The 23909-nt window shown below is 41.8% G+C and overlaps 1 protein-coding gene across 1 annotated transcript; it reads left to right on the top strand.

Annotated features, from left to right (window-relative positions):
- The first annotated feature begins 6961 nt into the window (after positions 1 to 6961).
- On the top strand, positions 6962 to 19524 carry AHSG (alpha 2-HS glycoprotein). The gene is made up of 7 exons (XM_060767423.2): positions 6962 to 7237; positions 8710 to 8820; positions 9349 to 9433; positions 12774 to 12940; positions 14900 to 15007; positions 17031 to 17141; positions 18571 to 19524. Exons 1-7 carry the CDS (start codon positions 7022 to 7024, stop codon positions 18823 to 18825), a joined length of 1053 nt encoding a protein of 350 aa, XP_060623406.2. The 5' UTR covers positions 6962 to 7021; the 3' UTR covers positions 18826 to 19524.
- The last annotated feature ends 4385 nt before the right edge of the window (positions 19525 to 23909 follow it).

Genomic DNA, 23909 nt, shown 5'->3' with positions numbered 1-23909 from the left:
GCACAATTCAAAGTGCTGGCTTTAGCCTAAATGGTTCCAGCCCAGCTTACCTATCCAAATGTATCTTCCTCTAAGAACCATTATGGAGGTTAAGATCTTCTGGGGAAGCCCTGCTTTCAGTCCCACCTGCTTCACAAGTGTGGTTGGTGGGGACAAGAAACAGGGCCTCTTCAGTGGTGGCCCCTCGGCTCTGGAATTCTCTCCCCAGTGAGGTTAGATCAGTGCCCTCCCTCCTGTCCATTAGAAGGAGAACAAAGATGTGATTATGGGACCATGCCTTTGACTAGTAAAGTAATGCAGTACAAGAAGAAAAGATGGAATATGTGCAATTGACATTTGGAGTAGCCAGGTCTATGAGTTGGATCATGTGATTTTAATACTTTTATTAGGGTGGTTTTTTTGTCGTGTCAGGAGCGACTTAAGAAACTGCAAGTCGCTTCTGGTGTGAGAGAATTGGCCGTCTGCAAGGACATTGCCCATGGGACACCTAGATGATTTGATGTTTTTATCATCTTTGTGGGAGGCTTTTCTCATGTCCCCGCATGGGGAGCTGGAGCTGATAGAGGGAGCTCATCCGCCTCTCCCTGGATTTGAACCTGCGACTTGTCGGTCTTCAATCCTGCCGGCACAGGGGTTTTAACTCACTGCGCCACTGGGGGTCCTGTATTAGGGGTGAGAAAAGCGGTATATAAATACTGTAAATAAATAAATAAATTCACTGCCCTTACACTGAATTGTAGCATTTTCAGCCCAGGGGTCTGTTGCCTGGAATATGCAGATTATGAGCATCGGAGGACCCTTTGACTCTCCCCTTTTCCACAGTGATATAATACATAATTATTCCAGAATGACAGTCCAGCAAATGCATGCAGCAGAGGAAGATGACCTCCTGGCCTTGGGTAGTCCATATTTCTTAACTCATTTTATGTGGGCCTTGGCCCCATCTCAAAAACACACTGTGGATTATTACTTTGGACCTCTGGCAAGCACTCTCTGTCCCTCTCCTGGTAGAGGACCAAGTGTGGAAGAAGTGGCGGGAGCAATGAGAAAAGAAAGAAGATACCTGCAATAAGAAATACAGAACAAAAAGGGGGATGGAAGTAGGAGAAAAAGAGTGGAAGAGAGAGACAGGGAGAAAAAGTGGGAAAAGGAGGTAATTGAAAGAGAAAGAAGGGCTGGCAGAGTGAAAGACAGTGAGAAAAAGGAGTGGGGAAAAGAGTAAAAAGGGGTGATAGCAAAAGAGAAAGGGTGTCAAAAGAATGAGATAGAAACATATGGAATGGAAAGAAAGAAAGAGAAGAGGCAGAGAAAAGGGAACTATGCAGAAGGTGAAAAAGGATAACACTAAGAATGGGAGAAAAGTGTTGGCAGGAAGAGAGCAAAAAGGTAGCAGTGCAAAGAGAGAGGAAGAGAGAAGGGAAAGTCCCCTTCGCTTTGGGTTCTGGCTTCATTCACAGCTAGATTTCAGGCACTTCTTGACACAAGTCCCAAAGTTTTTCTAGGAATGCTAAAATACAGTAATTGCACAACTTCCATGGGGGTTAAGAGTGCAGGACCCCCCCTCAAAAAGAAAAAAATCATGTTAAAAGAGGTTTTTTTTACATGAGAAAACACCGTTCTAGGTTCTCCTGAGTGTTTTTTATGGTCGATATATTTATTTATATTTATTTACTTACATTATTTTTATCCTGCCTTTCTCCTGATATAGGGACTTAAGTTGGCAACAGCAACATAACATTTATTTATTTATCATGTCAAAAGTGAAATGAGGGTACAGTTATAATGTATTTAAAAACACAAAGTTTAAAACTTGACAATATACTAAAATATACAATATACTTTGACCAGTAGCTGGCCACTTGGAGTGCCTCTGGTGTCGCTCTAAGAAAGTCTTCCACTGCGCATGTGGCAGGGCTCAGGTTGCATTGTAGTAGCTGGTCTGTGGTTTGCTCTTCACTGCACTTGCCTGTCGTGGATTCCACTTTGTAGCCCCATTTCTTGAGATTGGCTCTGCATCTCGTGGTGCCAGAGCACAGTCTGTTCATTGCCTTTCAAGTTGCCCAGTCTTCTGTGTGCCCAGGAGGGAGTTTCTCATCTGGTATCAGCTGCTGATTGAGGTTCTGGGTTTTAACCTGCCACTTTTGGACTCTTGCTTGCTGAGGTGTTCCTGCAATTATCTCTGTAGATCTTAGAAAGCTATTTCTTGATTTAAGGCATTGGTGAGCTGACTGATATCTGAACAGAGGATGGGCTGAAGATGTCACTGCCTTGGTCCTTTCATTATTGGCTGCTACTTCCCGATGGATGTCAGGTGATGAAATAGGGGACATTAGAGAAGCCTCCCTGCAGGATCGTAACACATCCGCACATCCTTTGAACATCTTTGTAGATGGCTGATTCTCTCACACCAGAAGCGACTTGCAGCATGGAACAACAAAAAAGCAACATAATATAATGCAAATTAAAAACATCAAAACAAAAAGTTAAAAAATAATTATGAAGCATAAAAAACAATAAAATACAATTAATGTACAATTAAAATGCAATTAAAGCAACAGTAGTTTTAATTGTTTAATTTCAGCATGACATCCAGCAGAAGTTGACCATAGGATCGTTCGAGAAGACCTAGAGCAGTGGTTCTCAACCTGTGGGACCCCAGGTGTTTTGACCTACAACTCCCAGAAATCCCAGCCAATTTACTAGCTGTTAGGATTACTGGGAGTTAAAGGCCAAAACATCTGGGGACCCACAGGTTGAACCATTGACCTAGAGCAGTGGTTCTCAATCTGGGGTCCCCAGGTGTTTTGACCTACAACTCCCAGAAATCCCAGCCAATTGTCTAGCTGTTAGGATTTCTGGGAGTTAAAGGCCAAAACATCTGGGGACCCACAGGTTTAGAAACATTGACCTAGAGAATCCTAGAGAGAGCATGGTGATCAAATCTATGGATAATGAAACCCATCAAAGTTAAACCTTTCCCCGCTTCACATCTAAGAAGTTTAAAACACAGGGAGAAACATTGTCAAGAAAACTGTCCATTAACCTGCAATTTTTCCACATTTCAGGACTCTTGTGAACATTTTGTTTGCCAAAAATATTACAAGCACCGGTTGTTGTAGGTTTTCCGGGCTATATGGCCATGTTCTAGAGGCATTTTCTCCTGACGTTTCACCTGCATCTATGGCAAGCATCCTCAGAGGTAGTGAGGTCTGTTGGAAGTAGGAAAATGGGTTTTTATATCTGTGGAAAGACCAGGGTGGGACAAAGGACTTTTGTCTGCTGGAGCGAGGTGTGAATGTATTAAAAAACTCAAAAATTACAACAGCAAAACAACAGAGAGTAAACAATCAGGCACATCAAATCACCTCTCAAAGAAAGATTCCCCCAGGCACTTCCAAGCCATTAAATGCTAATCAATGTGGTCAGTTGAAACATTCACACCTAGCTCCAGCAGACAAAAGTCCTTTGTCCCACCCTGGTCTTTCCTGGTCTTTCCTACTTCCAACAGACCTCACTACCTCTGAGGATGCTTGCCATTGATGCAGGCGAAACGTCAGGAGAAAATGCCTCTAGAACATGGCCATATAGCCCGGAAAACTTACAACAACCCAGTGATTCCGGCCACGAAAGCCTTTGACAATACATTACTAGCACCATTTTTAATTTGTAAAATGAAATGTTTTCCACAATTTAATGGGAAATTCAAAAAATATTCAGAATCTGTGCAGAATATTCAGAATGTGTGCAGAAGTTTTCATCCTAATAAGGAAGAAATGTCTCAAATTATCCCATGCCTGTGTGGAGGAATGGCAATAAGCAAAGTTTTGCAACTCTACAGATTTTTTCCAGAGGGACTGCAGTCATCAACAGAAATTTTTCTAACTTTTTGCTGATGGAAAAAGTGTGTACCTGTTGAAGAGGACAGTGCCTGATAGTGAAGGGAATGTCTAGTTCCATAGTTTTGTTCTCAGGACATACAGTTGTTGACTGTGCCACATCTATGTGTTAGATCGTAGTCCATGGTCAATAGATGCATCCTCAGTGGAAAAATTTGAGACTTTTTTCCTATTTGGTGCATCGACACACTCCACTCGTCCACCTACACTCTAAGTTAAACTGTCACTCAAGATGATGAGATAAGATAATGCTAGTAGGGAGGAAACATCCTAATTTCTTCACCAAAGTTCAACAGGTTGTTTGTAGACTAAGCTTTTTGTGTAGCAAAGCTCATTCATGGAATTTTACAGAAGGTGCAAATGTTGTTGACTTCTTGCTCCATCTTAATCCTCATATTACCTTCTTCCCAAAACTGGGACTCAAGGTAGATTGCCATTTTTTTTAAAAAGCAGCTAAAACTTTCAAACAATGATCATAATAATGGGATGAAACCATCTGCAATATTAAAATGATTCAAAACTACACTTTAAAAAAGAAAATGTGCAAAGGTCTTTCATTTTTCCCACCACTTCTCCCCTCTTTTGTTTTTACTGCAAACATCCCCCAAAACAGACTAGTTGCTCAGTTGTTTTGGGTGCTTTCCATTTGCAATCATCCATATGGGACTTGTCTGCACAAGATAAATAGGAGTATAGTGTCTAGATCCAGGGAAGTCATGCTACCCCTCTATTCTGCCTTGGTTAGACTACATCTGGAATAGTGTGCCCAATTCTGGCACCACAATTGAATGGAGATGTTGACAAGCTGGAATGTGTCCAGAGGAGGGTGACTCAAAGAATCAAGGGTCTGGAGAACAAGCCCTATGAGGAGCGACTTAAAGAGCTGGGCATGTTTAGCCTGAAGGAAAGATGACTGAGAGAAGACATGATGATGGCCATGTATAAGTATGTGAGGGGAAGTCATAGGGAGGAGGGAGCAAGCTTGTTTTCTGCTGCCCTGGAGACTAGGATGAGGAACAATGGCTTCAAACTACAAAAAAGGAGATTCCATCTGAACATGAGGAAGAACTTCCTGACTGTGAGAGCTGTTCAGCAGTGAAACTCTCTACCCCAGAGTGTGGTGGAGGCTCCTTCTTTGGAAGCTTTTAAACAGAGTCTGGATCTGTCGAGGGTGCTTTGAAGGCAATTTCCTTCTTCTTGGCAGAATGGGGTTGGACTGAATGGCCCGTGAAGTCTCTTCCAACTCTCATAAATGGAAACAATTGTCTATGAGGTTTGAGCGTGATAGTATTATCTGGAGACCACCAGCAGACTCTATCAATCTCCTGCCTGAATACTAACTCATCTCAATCAACCTTAGCTTTTGAATGCACGCAAGATCATGCATGTTCCAGATGATGTGGTGGTAACATTGGAAGGCCCTAAATTTGTGAAGATAATCTTGCAAAATCTGCAGTGGAGATAACAGGCAGTTTTTGCATGTATGTGACCATGAACTGCTAATGTATGACATTCAATCCCATTAGTTTTGGCCACTTTTCAAAGGAGTGGGCCAATTCTGTTGACTTAAATCTTGATCATTAACCCACATTTAAAACTCAGCATTTAACTTTGAGCTGGTTCGATGTCCTGACTGATCAGTAGAAGCCCTATTTGCATTACATAACATATGGTTAATAATCCCCCATTTTACCAGAGATAATGTTAATTTTCCTTGCTCAGTCATCAGAAAATATGACACCCTTACACAATCAGGACAAAAGACCACCAAGACCGGTGAAACCAAATTAATGATACCATGATAACTAATATTCCAGAAGACAGGATTCCTCTCAATGATTTGTGGTTACTTAACTCTAGTTACATGTTACATCAGTGTAGCTACTTCTTTGGCCATAGTACACAGATAGATCTAGTACCTTATCTTGGCTAGCATGGTGGTCTAAGACTGATCATTCTTGCCAACATAGAAGCAGCCTTGCTACCTGAACATATTCTTTCCTGTAAGCAATCAGTATCTGGGGATGGAATTGCACAGCAGCCATTTGGATATTCTTGGGCAGTTGGGAAAGAAGGAGGAGCCTTTCCAAAATCCAGAATACATTGGCATAGAAGTATAATGGCCCAATAAGATCCCTTGTCTAATGAAATCAGTATGCTGCCAATATTAGCTTACCAATGCCTTTCTTAAAATCTAACTACTTGTGTGTGATTCAGCCCACATTCTGCCAAATATGTTAAAGTGTGGTCAAGATGGTGCAAAGAACCTACCCTGTTAAAGTCAAGCTAACATCCAAGGTAAAGACTTTTAATAAAGCTGATATTATTAGAGGCCATCTTCACATGCAAAGATGAAATAGCTGAAGATTAAGATCCCTACTGTGTTTATTACCACCAAAAGATAATACCTATTGTGGCTCAGTCCTTGGTATCCACTGGAGTTTGGTTTCAAATCTCCCCATTGATACCAAAATCTGTGGTTGTTCAGGTCTCAATATATACAATGGGACTCAGTAAATGGCATCCCTTATGTAAAATGGCAAGATCAAGGTAGACTCCTTTGGGTGGTTGAATCCATAGAAGCAGAATCCGTGGATGCAGAGGGACCACTGTACATCTAAAGATTTTGCATTGGTGGTTTGTAGTTTCCTTATCAATGAAACTGTCAACTTGGACTTTAAAGGACATCATTCATCCTCCCCAAAATGTGTCCAATACCTTGGATAGCTCTCTTAAAATTCAGACTAAAACACAGAACAGATTCACACTACCCTAACCTTTCAACTTAGAACTTACCAACTGCCACCTAGTTCTTTTTGACTAGAAACAGGACTCAAGGATGGTTTTGTATCTTTTGTTCTTGTCATCGTTATTTTAGCAGACTTGGCAATTCCCCCTTCTTATCTAGTAAAACTTTGACTCAATGTCCCCACATATTTGTTTTTCTCTTTCTCTTGTTTGCCGTCCTTCTCCAGACCTCGGACAAAGATTGCAAGCTTTCATGTTTGCAAATGGCGGGGTTTGTGATGGGATCGTCTATAAATGGGAGCCCTGTTTTGGCTCCCACTGCCTCTCCTTCCACCCAGAAGAACGTCACTTCTCTAGGCCTTCGGCAAACTTGAACCATGAAATCTCTCATAGCTCTGGTCCTTCTGGGCCAGATCCTAGCATCCAAAGCAACCTCCGAGCCTTTCCCTCCACTCATCGGCCGCCGTCCTGACTGTGATGACCCTGAGATTGAAAATGCAGCCAAGATTGCAATGGATCACATCAACTCCCACACTCTTCATGGATATAAGCATGTCTTTAACAGAATGGAGAATGTCAAGGTTTTACCAAGGGTAAGTGCTGCATAAATAAAATGCCGGGATAATCTAGGAAATGATTTCCAGTCTTGTTTTATTCCAAATTTAGGCCAGTTCCCTTTTTGTGAACTACCAGTCCCAGGATGCCCCAAGAAACCTGTCCAAACTCCATATATATATGGTGACTTATATTCATTTTTATAGTGAATAGCCTTATTGCGGCACAGGGAGGTATCTCTTTAAATAAAAACATGAGTTCCTTTACTTACTGCAAAACGTAAAAAGCAACCAGCCCTACTACCTTTGTGCTCATGAAGGCCATCCCTATGATTAGGTAGAATGAAATATCCATTTCAGTAGATGTTCAAGGAAAGGGACAGCAGTGGCATGTCAACAGAGCAGTGATCGGAATGACATACAGATTATCAAAGGTCCTGAATGGACTTGGAGCTAGATTTCAGGACCTTTAAAATTTGGACTCAGAATGGATTCACTTCATCTTCCACTGCAACCTGCTTTGTGTCTGGTCATTTCTGCTAAAAATTTGGGACTTCCCTTCCCTTTGAAGTGTACCGCATGACCTGCCCTGCAGCCCCCAAAGTAGTCTGCTAACTTGTAGTTTGCTGAACTATACTCTGCTGCCAGTCTTGAATAATGATTCAGCTGTCAATTAAGACAGTTTCTGTATGTGGAATGGAGAAGACATCATATTGTGCTTTACTTCTGGTGGCCAAATATCTTGGGGAGCCTCACTGCTGCTCATTTTTCTGGGTGAGACCAGATTTTGTTACAGAATCCTGCAATTACCGTCCTATAATTTCTTTTAGTAAGAAAAAAAATATCTCAACCTGTTCCATCCCCAACCTAAGAAAAGGATTTGATTTACTTTCCTGTAGGTTGAGTTTATTATGGTTAAGGATAGACATTTGTGGGGCTTGATTGCCTTCAGTGCAACTCCTTATGTTCAACTTCCAGCAGATGTTCACTGTAGAATTGTGCTGGAGGCCCTAGAAATTCCTAGAGACAACATTTTAAAGAAATCCATGAATAATCCAATCTGTAAATGTGAAAGTTTAACTGTATTCACTTCACTTCCTCTCTTCCAACTTTACAATCCTGTGATTATTTCCTTGTTCTTTGTAAAGGAACAAGTTCTACAAGAAAGTACTACAAAAATGCCAAGTAACTAAGAATGGTGTGCAAATATTCTTGATCTTCTTTCAGAATGGGTACTGAGGATACTGACATCAGGAAGCGTGCTATGACATGGGCTTTAAGTTGTATGTTCACTAAGCCATATCCAAAACATGTTCATGAGGGAGGGAAAACAACAAACAGTTCCAATCATCTGTTTGTTGTTTTGCCTCCCTCATAAACACATTTGTGATATGGCTAATGGGATGAAAAGTGGGGCCAAGGGTTTAAGGCTCAGAACTAGCTTACCTGCAGTGCCTTGCAATCTACACTGATTTTACATTGAACGCAAAATACATTTTGTTTCTTCCCAGCGGCCAACGGGAGAAATAATATTCCTTGAGATGGACACATTGGAAACCAACTGCCATGTGATGAGTCCAACACCTGTTGAAAATTGTACAGTAAGAGCAAGAACAGAACATGTAAGTATTGCATTTTGCCATGACAGAGCTAATGGGACTTCCTAGTTAATACAGACAATGGTGAAAAATGCCAGATGCTACTCTCCAACAATATCCATATGGTTGCATAACTCCTAGGCTTAAACACCTATCAGGAATTATGCCTATGTGCATACCAATCTTAAAATGAATGTTTGTGTTGTGTGTGTTGTTTGCTTGGTTCAATGACAGCATGTTCCTTCAAAAGTTGTTGTGGGTGATTAGTGAAATGCTAAACAATTACTGCATACACTCGATGTATAAGTCTAGCAATTTTAGTCTTAGTTTAGTCTGTACTGTAAGTCTGTTCCATAACTCTTATCTCTTTCTTGGAACAGAATGACATGCCCCTAAGTTTTACCATTGACATCCCCAAGTCCTATCAAAAGCCATAATTTGGGCTCCAAAGCATGTCCTTGACTTATACAAGGGATCAACATATAAATGAGTAAATATGGTACTTATTTCATAATTCCTGCCACATATCATTCTAATATTTTGAACTTCCAGGCTGTGGAAGGAGACTGCGATGTCAAAATGCTCCTGCTTGAGGGACAGTATAAGGTGCTCTCCACCAAATGTCACTCATCTCCAGGTAATCAATTTTATTGCTTTGGGCTTAGCTATGCTGGCAGACAGAGAGTGAATAACACATGCTCTCACTATCCTTGTTTAGAGCTTGCAAAGGGTATCTTGTAGACTACAAATACCAGAATCCCCAAGCTATGGCATCTAAAAGTAACTCTTATGATGCTAGTGGCTTCTGGTTGGAAGGCACTGAGCAAACTGTACTCTAACACCATGAGATGCAGAGCCAATCTTAGGAAATGGGGCTGCAAAGTGGAGTCCATAATATGTGAATGTAGAGAAGAGCAAACCACAGACCTCCTACTACAATACAGTCTGAACCCTGTCAGATGCACAGGGTTCATCTGACTTACAATGCTTACCATGATCAGTTCCCATTTTTGGATAAACATCCTTTTTTGCATATCTGTTTTGGCATGCATATAATGGATATGAATGTACAGTGTTGTCCTTCTTTAGCACAGGGTCAGGCAAAGTAATACTATTTGGCTATATATGAGCCCACCTGGGGCATTAATAACATTCTTTCCAAATGCAAAACAGTGGAGTGGGAGCATTTTGCAAAAGTCTCCCAACACCATTTCTTTGAGATCATATGGGAAGCATTCCCACTACCTACTGTGTTGTCCCATCATCATCCTCACCTATCCCCCCTCCCCTCCGATCAATTTAATGCCAGGATGTGAAAAAGATCTTGGAGTCCTCATGGACAACAAGTTAAACATGAGCCAACAATGTCATGTAGCGGCAAAAAAAGCCAATGGGATTTTGGCCTGCATCAATAGGAGCCTAGTGTCTAGATCTAGGGAAGTAATGCTACCCCTCTACTCCGCTTTGGTTAGACCACACCTGAAATATTGTGTCCAATTCTGGGCACCACAATTGAAGAGAGATATTGACAAGCTGGAATGAATCCAGAGGAAGGCAACTAAAATGATCAAGGGTCCGGAGAACAAGCCCTATGAAGAGCAGCTTAAAGAGTTGGGCATATTTAGCCTGAAGAAGAGAAGGCTGAGAGGAGATATGATGATGGCCATGTATAAATATGTGAGAGGAAGTCACAGGAAGGAGGGAGCAAACTTGTTTTCTGCTTCGCTGGAAGACTAGGATACGGAACAATGGCTTCAAACTACGAAAAAGCAGATTCCATCTGAACATTAGGAAGAACTTCCTGATTGTGAGAGCCGTTCAGCAGTGGAACTCTCTGCCCCGGAGTGTGGTGGAGGCTCCTTCTTTGGAAGCTTTTAAACAGAGGCTAAATGGCCATCTGTCAGAGGTGCTTTGAATGCAATATTCCTGCTTCTTGGCAGTGAGTTGGACTAGATGGCCCATGAGGTCTCTTCCAACTCTACGATTCTATGATTCTATTTGCTTTTGTTATTGTTGAGTGCCATCATGTCATTTCCGCTTCACAGTGCCCCGAAGATGAATCTATGACAGGGTTTCCTTAGCTGTGCCCACTATTCTCCAACTGGTGGGACCTTCATGGAGTGCCACACTTTCCCTTGGTTTGGTATCCATTGGAGTAAGGTCACTAAAGGCCCGCAACCAGTGTATTTAATACCTTAGCAAAAACCCTCCAAAAAGGTTGCTGCTCCCATATCAACTGCACACACAGAAGCCAAGTCTTTCTATCATAGGGTTTGTAAGTAGGCTTTTGTCATTTTAGATTAATTGCAGTAAATCGTAGTGAATAGAAAGCCAGACTTAGATGCATCCCATACTTCAGGTGGCCACAAAGTCACTTAGTGACCTTGGGTTCGCTCAGTCCATCATTGGACTCTTTCTTGCACCTATAACCTTAGAGTACTTTAATACTCTTTTAGACATCATGGCTGTATCCCATGAAATCCTGGGATTTGTAGTTTGACTAGAACTTTCTGGCAAGGAATTCTAGGCCTTACACTTTCATCGGGGGGCAAAAGGGCACAAACAATGAGTGAAATTACTTTTAACCAAAGATAACACCTCTTTATTGAACTGTTTCCTCCAAGTGAATCTATGGTCAACTTCTGCCAGATGTTGACCATAGAATTGCACTGGCTAATCTAGAGATTCCTAGAGTTGCACTGGATGACATAGGGTTTCCTGTAGAGAACATATTTATCAAATCTACAAACAATCAAATCTGCATAAGTTAAATCTGCAAATGTGGAGGGCTCACTTCTTGAAACTAGCATTCCTAGGATTCCATATGGCAATTAAAGTGGCACCATAGCACTACGATTGTGCAATGTGAAAAAGACCCATTACTCCACTTTACCTTAAGGCTTATTGTGAAGGTATAGCACTCTGAATTTGTTGAAGAAAGATTGCCAGGAAAATGCAGTAAGTAAATAAATATAACACTCTTCTATTTGTTTTGCGTGCCACCAAATAATGTCACTCCAAGAACTGATTTATTGTCGAAGGCTTTCATGGTTGGAGTCACTAGGTTCTTGTGGGTTTTTTCGGGCTATAGGGCCATGTTCTCGAGGCATTTTCTCCTGACATTCCGCCTGCATCTATGGCAAGCATCCTCAGAGGTAGTGAGGTCTGTTGGAATTAGGACAATGGGTTTATATATCTGTGGAATGGCTGGGGTGGGGCAAAGACTCCTCTGCAGGAGTCTACTGTATACCATGCAGCTGTGGACAAGTCTACATAGGGACCACCAAACGCAACAATGCCCAAACAGGAATCAAGGAACACGAAAGGCACTGCAGACTACTTCAACCAGAGAAATCAGCCATAGCAGAGCACCTGATGAACCAACCTGGACACAGCATATTATTTGAGAACACAGAAATGCTGGACCACTCTCACTACCACCATGTCAGGCTACACAGAGAAGCCATTGAAATCCACAAGCATGTGGACAATTTCAACAGAAAGGAGGAGACCATGAAAATGAACAAAATCTGGCTACCAGTATTAAAAAAAACTCTAAAATTACAACAGCAAAACAGCAGAGAGGAAACAACCAGGCACATCTTAACACCTCTCAACAAAAGATTTTCCCAGGCTCAGCCAGGCCTTCAAATGCTAATGAAGGTGGTCAGTTGAAACATTCACACCTAGCTCCAGCAGAGAAGAGCTCTTTGCCCCACCCCAGCCATTCCACAAATATATAAACCCATTGTCCTAATTCCAACAGACCTCACTACCTCTGAGGATGCTTGCCATAGATGCAGGCGAAACATCAGGAGAAAATGCCTCTAGAACATGGCCCTATAGCCAGAAAAAAACCACAAGAACCAAGAACTGATTAGCTACCCTAAATCTTCAGGAGATGCTAGCTGGAACTGTTACATGCTGAAAGATATATATATATGAGTCAATCATGTGTTTCTCTTTTACTTCCTTAGACTCAAGAGAAGATCTTCAAAGGCTTTGCCCTGACTGTGCACCTTTGCAGCCTCTGAATGAACCTGAGGTGATGAATGCCGTTACCACTGCGCTCGCTGAGTTCAATGCTCACAATGAGACAGACCATCACTATGATCTCCTTGAGATTACAAGAGGAAGACACTCTGTGAGTATCAAAAAGCTTTCGAGATAGGAAAGACGTCCATGAAAGTTCCATGTTTTGCTGCTGTGCAAACTGATTTTATTTGGGAGATCCTGCAGATGGCTCTCCCCATCCTGGAGGATCGAATTATACAGGGATTTTAGTATCTACCTCTCTATTGCTCTCTATGTTACATCAGATTAGCTAAGACTACTGCCATTAAGAATATTTTTTTTCAGAAACCCAATTCATTGGAGAACAAGCAAAATGTGATATAGCTGAATCTTTTTAATATTTTGCTCTAGCACCTGAATGGTAGTTTAAAAGCATTCAGTGGAAAGTGGTAAAACTCCATTTCTGAGACAATGCATAGTCTAGATGTGATACGTGATTGATGGGAGGAAGAAAAGCACAAGGAAATTTGTGATAGTTCCAGGGACTTGTTTTACTTTCTGGATAAGCTCAAAGCAACATTAAATTCTGTTCCAGCATCCAGTTTGTAAAACAGAGACATGTTGGGCCAAAAAAGGATGTGTAGATTGCAAATCCCACTTGGCTTCAGAGGGAGGCAATGGAAACCCCCTCTAAAGAGATTTTGGCAAGAAAACCTTCTGGTAGGGTTACCTTTGAGTTGCCATAAGTCAGAAATAACTTGAAGACACACAACAACAACAACAACAACAACAACAACAGTCCAGGTTCACTCCCAACACCTCTAGTTAAAAGTAAATTGAAAGCAGAATGGGGAAAAAATCTCTGCCCAAGACAGTGGGTTGTTATCAAAGGTTTTCATGGCCAGAATCATTGGGTTGATGTAGGTTTTTTCGGGCTATATGGCCATGTTCTAGAGGCATTCTCTCCTGACGTTTCGCCTGCATCTATGGCAAGCATCCTCAGAGGTAGTGAGGTCTGTTGGAACTAGGAAAATGGGTTTATATATCTGTGGAAAGACCAGGGTGGGACAAAGGACTATTGTCTGTTCCAGGTACTTCCAGGCTATCAAATGCTAATCAAGGTGGTCAGTTGAAACATTCACACCTAGCTCCAGCAGACAAGAGTCCTTTGTCTCACCCTGGCCATTCCACAGATATATAAACCTTTTTTCCTAGTTCCAACAGACCTCACTACCTCTGAGGATGCTTGCCATAGATGCAGGTGAAACGTCAGGAGAGAATGCCTCTAGAACATGGCCACATAGCTCGAAAAAACCTCCAACAACCCAGTGGGTTTTTAGTTCAAAAAGTAGGGTTGCCAGGTTAGGATGAGCCCAAGGTCCTGACATTTCACAGCCAAAATTTGAAACTAGAGGACTTGTGATGCCAAGACTAATGTTACATAGAGCAGCCCTAATGGTGTCATTAAGCATGACACATAAAACATCAACTACAGTTGCTTAGAGTGTGCCATTCCAGTCAAAAACATACAGATGACTAATGATGGTTTCACACCGACTTTTCAAGGTAGGGTTGTTGTCAATTTTTCTGGCTGTATGTCCATGTTTCAGAAGCATTCTCTCCTGACATTTCATCTGCATCTATGGCAGGCATCCTCAGAGGTTGTGAGGATGCCTGTCATAAATGAAGATTAAATGTCAGGAGAGAATGCTTCTGGAACATGGCCAGGCAGCCCAAAAAACTTACAACAACTCAGTGATTCTGGCCATGAAAGCCTTCGACTACATTTTCAAGGTAGCGCTCTTGCCCTAAGATTCCTTCCCTTTACCTGAGGACTGGAGAAGAGGGGCCAGGTGTGGGAACTCTAGTGATACGAGACTTGGGAGACCCACATCCTTACTCAAAATAAGGCTGGTTCACAAGCTGGTTGGAGATGCGCTATGAAGCAAATGCCATAGCTATATGCGGCCACTCCAGTGCTGCATACGACGGTGTATATTGTCCCATCATTTGGCTGATTTATGCTTAGCTTTGAAACGTTTCCTGCTCGAGGGACAGATAAGATATGGTCTTCTCTCTTCTCTCCCAGCACATGCCTCGTGCTACCTTTGTGGAGTTTGCCATTGCTGCCACCAACTGCACAGAAAAAGAAGCAAATGAGCACAAAGATTGCCATGTAATGACAGGAGAACACGCAGTAAGTGCCAGCAACATGGTTTGAAAGCAGAATCATTTGGGGGTCTAAAGTGGTTTCCTGTTTTTGTTTGTTTTGTTGCTTGGTTGGGTTTTTTGTTTATTTGTTTTTCTGTTTTTGGGGGGTGTTTTTGTTTTACTTTTTTGTTTTGTTTGTTTTTCCTGTGCCTTTAATTGGATAGGAAGACTGGTGAGCGTTGAAGTGTAGATCTTGGGATATTTTTCATTGCAATTTCCAAAATCCCCAGCCAGCCATGCTGCTTAAGAGTTCTGGGAATGGTGGTCCCAAAGAGCAACTTTTTCGTGTCTGAGAAGCCCCAAAACCTGAAGCCCCATCTACACTGCCATATGATCTGGTTTTTGAATCCAGATTGTCTGCTTTGAACTGGATTATATGGCAGTGTAGACTCATATAGTTCAGTTCAAAACAGATAATCTGGATTCAGCAACTGGATTATATGGTAATGTAGATCCAATCTGAATCACCATGATAAACCAGGGTTAGATTACTGTCATCCTTTGCATGGATTTCAGTGGTTTCCAGTTACTGATGAATCGCAATTCTCATTGTCCACGCATATGCTCTAAATTTATGCCACACCATTTAAGACATTTTGAGTGAGTTGTCTACATTCTGTCCACTTCTGATACAAAACCAGGTGAACTAGTTTTATTCCATTTTAGGGACCAGAAACCCTTGAATAGTGTCTAGAGTCCAAAGCCTGTTAAACTCTGGGTGGCAACTTCATCCTGCAATATCCAACCAAACTTAATTTATCCATCCCATAAGTATACAAATTTGCTTTCATCTTTATTAAATGGTAAAATTATATGTAAACCAAAAATTGTTTTAAAATAATTTAATTTTGAAAGTAAATATTTGATTTCTATACCTATTTGATACACCCACTTACTTGGAACCACATAAACATAGAATCAAAGAGTTGGAAGAGACCTCATGGGCCATCCAGTCCAACCCCCTGCCAAGAAGCAGAAATATTGCATTCAAAGCACCCCTGACAGATGGCCATCCAGCCTCTGTTTAAAAGCTTCCAAAGAAGGAGCCTCCACCACACTCCAGGGCAGAGAGTTCCACTGCTGAATGGCTCTCACGGTCATTTCTCAAGCAAAACCATAACTCTAACTCTAACCCTAACCCTAGATGTCCAGGAATGACTTCTAACCCAATTCAGTCCCTGTAGATCAGTGGTTCCCAATCTTTTTGACCACTTGACCAGGGACAACTTTGACCAGAGACCACTCTCCAACATTAGTACCAAAAGAATTACAAATCAATTTTTGGTCAACTTTAGATTCCGTTTGGTTATTTGGGGTGCTGATTCAGAAAATTGCATTGGATAGACCTTATCAGCCCTAGTTTCTGATACAGAGCTTATGTCCAGAGGCAGCCCTAGGTAATTTTCAATGGTAAGCAAACAGTATTTTGGTGCCCCCCCCCCCAAATCAATCACTGATATATATTTTCTGTTCGTTGTGGGAGTTCTGTGTGCCATATTTGGTTCAATTTCATCATTGGTGGAGTTCAGAATGCTCTTTGATTTTAGGTGAACTATACATCCCAGTAACTACAACTCGCATATGTCAAGGTCTATTTTCCCCCAAGAGTGTCTCAAGAACACCCCTGGGCAAAATCAACTATACTGCAAATGCTTACTTTGCGTAATGGGTTGAGTTGCCCCTGCTTATGTCATCCCGTAGTCACCATCTGCTTGCCCACAGAAAACCATAATTAAAAAGCCTCAGCACTTTAGGAAGGTTTTGCGAGACCAGTTGCTCTCGTTGCAAAGGTATGGTAATGGTGAGGTCGCAGACCATATTTTAGTTCTTGCAGACCACTGGTGGTACATGGACTGCTGTAGCTGGACCCTCGGATGCAATGGAACTCAATCATTCCCAATTTATGATCATTTTCTGGGTTATTTCTATGAGGAAAGGGATAGTGTGTGATTTTCTGTACACCTGGATTGTGATCTGAACTTTTCCTCCTCTTTTTCCTCTTTCTCCAGCATTTTGGGTTCTGCAAAGCCACCGTTTTCAAAAAGCCTTCTGGCGATGGTCCAACGATTCTCATGGTTTTCCCTGACAATGTAGTGGCTTGTGAAATCTTTGACAAAAAGGTATAACACTAAACATTACTTTCAGGAATTGCCTCCCTCCCTTTTTTAACATAAGAACTTGTTGACATTTGAAGGTATGTGTGTCAAACAGCTAATAAGAGACACCACATGGTTGGTGCTCAAATACATAAGGCAGACTCTGCTTCTTGCAAAAGATCCCCTTAAGAAAAGTTATTTTTGGACTATCCCAAAAAAACCACCAGCTCATTGTAAGGGCCATGGGGAGGTGCATTCAAAAATATTTTCCCCAATTCTGTACCAATCCTTACAGCCTTTGGTTACCTGTCAGTGATAATATGCCATTTCTAGGTTGTTAGACCTCAATTGTCCTTTACTTTTTTTGCCAACTTCAGTGCTTAGGAAAGGAAAGTTTGGATTACAAGTCCCACAACCTCCACACACACACACACCCTCCCATCTCCTGCCAGTATCTATGCAGCTGGGACATTCTGGAAGCTGTAGGCTGGTAGTTTGAACTGCATTAAACGACATTATATGGGTCTATATTGCATTATATGAGGAGCCTCCAGTGGTGCAATGGGTTAAACCCTTGTGCTGTTAGGATTGCTGACTGACAGGTCAGCGGTTTGAATCCAGGGAGAGTGGGTTGAGCTCCCTCTGTCAGCTCCAGCTCCCCATACGGGGACATGAGAGAAGCCTCTCACGAGGATGGTAAAACATCATACATCAGGGCATCCCTGTAGTCCTTGCAGATGGCCAATTCTTTCATCCCAGAAGTGACTTGCAGTTTCTCAAGTCACTCCTGATCTGAAAAAAATGGCATTATGTGGTATTATGTAATGCCCTATAATGTTGCATATGGGTTCAAACTGCATTCTATTGCAGTGTAGATCCAGCTTCAATTATGATAATCCCCTCCCCCAAAAAGCATAATTTCTCAAATGAATCTGGCCCTTTCTTATTTGGTGAGATGGAGGTTGGCACAAAAGCATCCAATTATTTTCTTAAAGTTGGATACTTTTAGTATTGAGCCACATCTGGAACTATTATGTGAGGAAAGCAAAAGAAATAACAATTTGAGAGGCCAAAAAAGGGGGTGCGACTATTATGTGGTGAAATACGGTATCTGGGTGGTGCTTTGTTGTTTTCCCTCCTCTCCACAAACCTGTGGAAATGGCTAGGTTTGCAGGGCTGCAGCTCAGAAAAGATGGATGGGAGACTTACTGTAGCTACATCTCACAACTATGGGTGTGGCTACACTGTAGAATTAATGCAGTTCAACTGCCATGGCACAATGCTATAGAAACCTGGGAGTTGTAGTTTGGTGAGGCACCAGCACTCTTTGGCAGAGAAGACTAAAGGCCTTGTAAAACTACAACTCCTACGACTCCAGAGCATTAAGCCCTTACCTTAAAGAGAACCGAGTCAACGGCACAAGCAGACTCCTCACGATGGTTTTCTTTTCCAGGTTGGACATTCCCATACTCACCTGACTCAGCATCATTTGGGGAAGAAGATCCCATCCCCTGGAGTCGGCCACACTGTCCTGGATCTCATCCATTCCCACAACAACACACTTGCATCGCATGAGTCCCACTCTGCCGAAGTGCCAGCGGTTCAAGCAAGTCCAGTGGTCAAAAGAGCAGCGGTTGATGTAGCACAGATCCAGCCAATGCTACATCTCCAACAGTGTCCAGGAAAATACCGACACTTTGCGATATAAACACAGAATTTTGCTGAGATATATAGAATCAACGGGAATGTCCCATTAATATACCCATCTTTGATGTCCCCCTAAACCTGAACTCAAAGAAGACTTTACCCTGATAAGTCACAGCAATAATTGGCAAACATTTACTCCCTCTTCTTAGCAGAGCTATATGGGTGATGTCTCCATCCTGGTGCTTCTCACAGATTAGTATCTTCTACCCTTTCTATCATTTTTAGATTATTCTGAAAATAAGTTTCTAGGCCTCAAGATCATCAGTTGGGAACATGGAAATAGTCTAGGATGATATCATATGAGCAAGAGGCGAGCTGGACAGATGTTTGGATATTCCAAGGAGATTCCTTCTGCCACATAGTTTCCTAACCCTTTCTTTTCAGTAGCAGAAATAGAAGAAAGTGCACAAATGATATAATATCATAATTTACAATTTAGATAATTAAAATATGACCGAATCTGTTGTGCCACATAGAATCAGTTGTGGGTGATTTGTGTTTGGAAGGAAGAATGTATGCAACATTGGACTGAAATGACCACAAAACCTTTACCGGGTGTCTTCTCTGTATATGATTTTTCCCCCTTTCCAATGTCCAAAAAATGCTATGTGATATTGCAAAGGCAATGTTGGAAAATCTGTATTCAGAGTATAAGACAGCCAAACCATGGTGCTTCTAAAATAAAATATTAAATAAAGAATGTCTGTCATCTATCTTTTTTTTTCCCTTCCCTATTTGAATCTGGATCCTTGGAAGAATAGAAGACACTACAGAGCTAGAAATTCTTCAGAAATGAAGGTTGTCTTGTTAGGGAAAGAAAGGAGAGAGAGAGAGAGAGAAGTATACAATTATATAATAATAATAATAATAATAATAATAATAATAATAATAATAACAACAACAACAACAACAACATTCTTATATCTGGCCATCATCTCCGAAGGGACTCGGGGCGACTTAAAGATGGCACAAAGTGCCTAAAAACAAACATAAAAGTGAACACAATATAAAATAGTAAAATAAAACACATGCACATATAAAAACATCAATTCAGACTCGATCAAGCTGCAATCCAAGATATTCCGCTTAGGCAGAAAAAAAATGAAATACAAAAATACAGAATGGGGTATGCTTGGCTTGAGAGCAGGGCGTGTGAAAAAGATCTTGGAGGAAGATGAACATGAGCCAACAATGTCATGTGCTGGCAAAAAAGCCAATGGGATTTGGGCCTGCATCAATATGAGTCTAGTGTCTAGATTCAGGGAAGTGGTAAATTACTGCCATCATAGCCGGGCTGTAAACATTATAATAAAATAAGAGGAGATATGATAGCCATGTATAAATATGTGAGAGGAAGCCACATGGAGGAGGAGGGAGCAAGCTTGTTTTCTGCTTCCCTGGAGACTAGGACGTGAAACAATGGCTTCAAACTACAAGAAAAGAGATTCCATCTGAACATGAGGAAGAACTTCCTGACTGTGAGAGCCGTTCAGCAGTGGAACTCTCTGCCCCGGAGTGTAGTGGAGGCTCCTTCTTTGGAAGCTTTTAAACAGAGGCTGGATGGCCATCTGTCAGGGGTGATTTGAATGCAATATTCCTGCTTCTTGGCAGGGGGTTGGACTGGATGGCCCATGAGGTCTCTTCCAACTCTTTGATTCTATGATTCTATGATTCTATAACTGCTAGATACAGAGTTTAAAAACTTTCAATACACCCTAAATGTCCTTTGACCGGTAGCTGGCCACTTGGAATGCCTCTGGTGTCGCTGTAAGAAGGTCCTCCATTGTGCATGTGGCAGGGCTCAGACTCCATTGTAATAGGTGATCTGTGGTTTGCTCTTCTCCACACTTGCATGTCGTGAACTCCACTTTGTGGCCTCATTTCTTAAGGTTGGCTCTGCTTCTCGGGGTGCCAGAGCACTGTCTGTCCAGCGCCTTCCAAGTCACCCAGTTTTCTGTGTGCCCAGGGGGAGTCTCTCATTCGGTATCAGCCATAACTTAATGTTCCAGGTTTTCGCCTGCCACTTTTGGACTCTTGCTTGCTGAGGTGTTCCTGCGAGTATCTCTGTAAATCTTAGAAAGCTATTTGTTGATTTAAGACATTGGGGTGCTGATTGATATCTGAACAGAGGATGGGCCAGTCATGTAGCCGAGGGGGGGGGGGCTTGAGGGGCTTCAGCCCCCCCCCCCCCCGAAATTCTCATGGTGGTCAACAAGAAGGCCTTACTGGTACATTATTTTAACTGTTATGTTTATTCATATCATGATCTGATCACCATGCTCCATATATCCCATGTGCATGGGGGTATTGGAGTAACGATACAAAAGGTTTGCTAGGGTAGACCCTCTTTAACTCAGACTCAGCCCCACCCCTCCCCCTGAATCAAAGCTCCCCCCAAATCAAAATCCTGGCTACGGGCCTGGCCAGAGATGTCACTGCATGGTCCTTTCACTATTGGATGTTACTTCCCGGCAGATGTCAGGTGGTGTAATACTGGCTAAACAGTATAATTTCTCTAGTGGTGGAGTGCGCAGGCCATACTTCTGACCTCACGATTATGTTTTAAAAAACAAACAAAGTATGGATTGTCGATGTTGCAATCCCAGGTGACAGCAGGATTGAAGAGAAACAACGGGAAAAGCTGACACTATATGAGGATTTAAATATTGAACTGCAAAGACTCTGGCACAAGCCAGTCAAGGTGGTCCCAGTGGTGATCGGCACACTGGGTGCAGTGCCTAAAGACCTTGGCCTGCATTTAAACATAATCGGCACAGACAAAATTACCATCTGCCAGCTGCAAAAGGCCACCTTACTGGGATCTGTACACATTATTCACTGATACATAACACAGTGGGCAATTTCCAATGTGTGATCCAATACAACAACCAGCAGAGTGTCTGCTGTGGACTCATCTTGTTTGTGTTTCAAGTATTAATAATAAGTTTATTCTTTTATCCCATCTCCTTCTCCCCGAAGGGACTCGGGGTGGCTTACATGGGGACCAAGCCCAATATAAACAAGATTAGAGAGTAACACAATTAAAACATATAACAGTCAACTATGTTAAAAACTGTAAAACCAATAAAATATAAAACATCATAAAACATGAACCATACAACAAACAACCCTATACCCCCATCAGCCTCACGACTGACTAGGCAGACTTCTGTCTTGTGTGGATTAAGCTTCAGCTCGTTAGCCCTCATCCAGTCCATCACAGCAACCAGGCCCTGGTCCAGGATCCAGGAAGCATTGGGGAGATTCACTCTTTGAGTTTGTTTGTTTAACCAATTACAGATCCACCTAACTGTAGTTTTTCCAAGCCCACATTTGACTAGTTTGTTTGCCAGTAGGTCATGTGGGACCTTGTCGAAGGCTTACTGAAATCCAGATATGCTACTTCCACAGCATTCCCTGCATCCATCCAGCTTATAAACCGATATAATCAATTTTACCCCCAACATTATGGACTGGACATCCCTGGATATCATCTAGAACAGTGGTTCTCAACCTGGGGTCTCCAGATGTTTTGGCCTTTAACTCCCAGAAATCCTAACAGCTGGCTGGGAATTCTGGGAGTTGTAGGCCAAAAACATCTGGGGAGCCAAGGTTGAGAACCACTGATCTAGAACAACTTCTGGGAAATTCTTAGGCATGCAGGAAGTGTAGGGAGAATGTAACTTCCACCCACATAGTCCACAAGGAAGGTTCATAAGCAATTTCCAGACTGCATGCAATGGTTCCCCGCTATAATAACCCATACACATTACAGTGCAATAAGGAAGTTGGCATTGGTAATGCCAGTTCGCAATTCTAGGCACTTACCCCCGAGGAACACCTGGGATACAATTGATATACTTCAATATATATCTACAGATGATCACCCATGGGCTAGTATGATTGTCTTCCAAGGGTAGGGTCTTAGCAGTGGATGGGTCTATAAATGACTGCAGAGGCATATTCTGAAAACTGATATTGGTTAGTAGGCCTGGGTAACAATGCAAAAATTTGTTTCTAAAATCGATTCGTTTTTTGGGGTTTTTTGCGTTTCGATATTTAAAATAATTACAAAATTTTCCTTTTTAAAAGTTCAATATTTACGAAATTTCGTAAATGGTAAAAATGGTAAAAAAAATAACGAATTGATTTCCGAAACAATAACGAATCGATTCGTTAATGGCGGACGCGACCGCGAAATTCGCTAAAAAACCTCCAACAACTTCTGAAGCTTCCCTCTCCCTCTGTTCTTGACTGTTGGTGCGATATTATAATTTTATTTCACTAATTAAACCATAAAACTGGCCCAGACATGCGGAAATAATAACGAAACGACCTCAGAACAATAACGAAACGAATTCAATAACGAAATACAAAGCATTTACAAAACTATTTAAAAATTCGTTTTTTTTAATGATTGCTCCAGAATGGTTCGTTATCGTTTTGTAAATGGAAAAATTAACGAATTATTAACGAATTACGAATTAACGAAACGAAACCGCCCAGGCCTATTGGTTAGGTAATATATGTTTATTGCCAGTTTGTAATTCTATGGAGATTGCCTGGTTTGCTTACTCTGGAACATGCAACATATAATTGTCCTTCTTTAGGGGTCCCTTTCAAATCTATGATATTATATCTCAGTGTGCGTGAATCATATATATCTATCTATATCTATGGCTGGATGGCTCTCTGTCTGGAGGGCTTTGATTACGTTTTCTTGCCCTTGTGAAGGGAGTTGGACTGGATGGCCTTAAGTATTTTCTGCTGATCATCAAGGTTCTGTGTGGGAAGTTTGCCCCAATTCTGTCGTTGGCGGGGTTCAAAATGGTCTTTGATTGTAGGTGAACTATAAATCTCAGTAAATATAACTCCCAAATGTCAGGATCTATTTCCCCCAAACTCCATCTGTGTTGATATTTGGGTATATGGAATATTCGTGCCAAATTTGGTCCGGATCCATCATTGTTTGAGGTGAACTACAACTCCCAAACTCAAGGTCAATGCCAACCAAACCCTTCTGGTGTTTTCTGTTCGTCATGGGAGTCCTTTGTGCCAAGTGTGGTTCAATTCCATTGTTGGTGG

This window comes from Anolis sagrei, chromosome 3, assembly GCF_037176765.1.
Source record: "Anolis sagrei isolate rAnoSag1 chromosome 3, rAnoSag1.mat, whole genome shotgun sequence".
Lineage (NCBI taxonomy): Eukaryota > Metazoa > Chordata > Lepidosauria > Squamata > Dactyloidae > Anolis > Anolis sagrei.
This window is presented reverse-complemented; position numbering and strand designations above follow the sequence as displayed.

What these genes read in the sequence shown, in the direction of transcription:
- AHSG (XM_060767423.2), top strand. Translation starts at nt 7,022, where the DNA reads ATGAAATCTCTCATAGCTCTGGTCCTTCTGGGCCAGATCCTAGCATCC. An exon ending in ATGTCAAGGTTTTACCAAGG is followed by an intron (nt 7,238 to 8,709) that starts GTAAGTGCTGCA and finishes GTTTCTTCCCAG; the next exon opens with CGGCCAACGGGAGAAATAAT. An exon ending in CAAATGTCACTCATCTCCAG is followed by an intron (nt 9,434 to 12,773) that starts GTAATCAATTTT and finishes TTACTTCCTTAG; the next exon opens with ACTCAAGAGAAGATCTTCAA.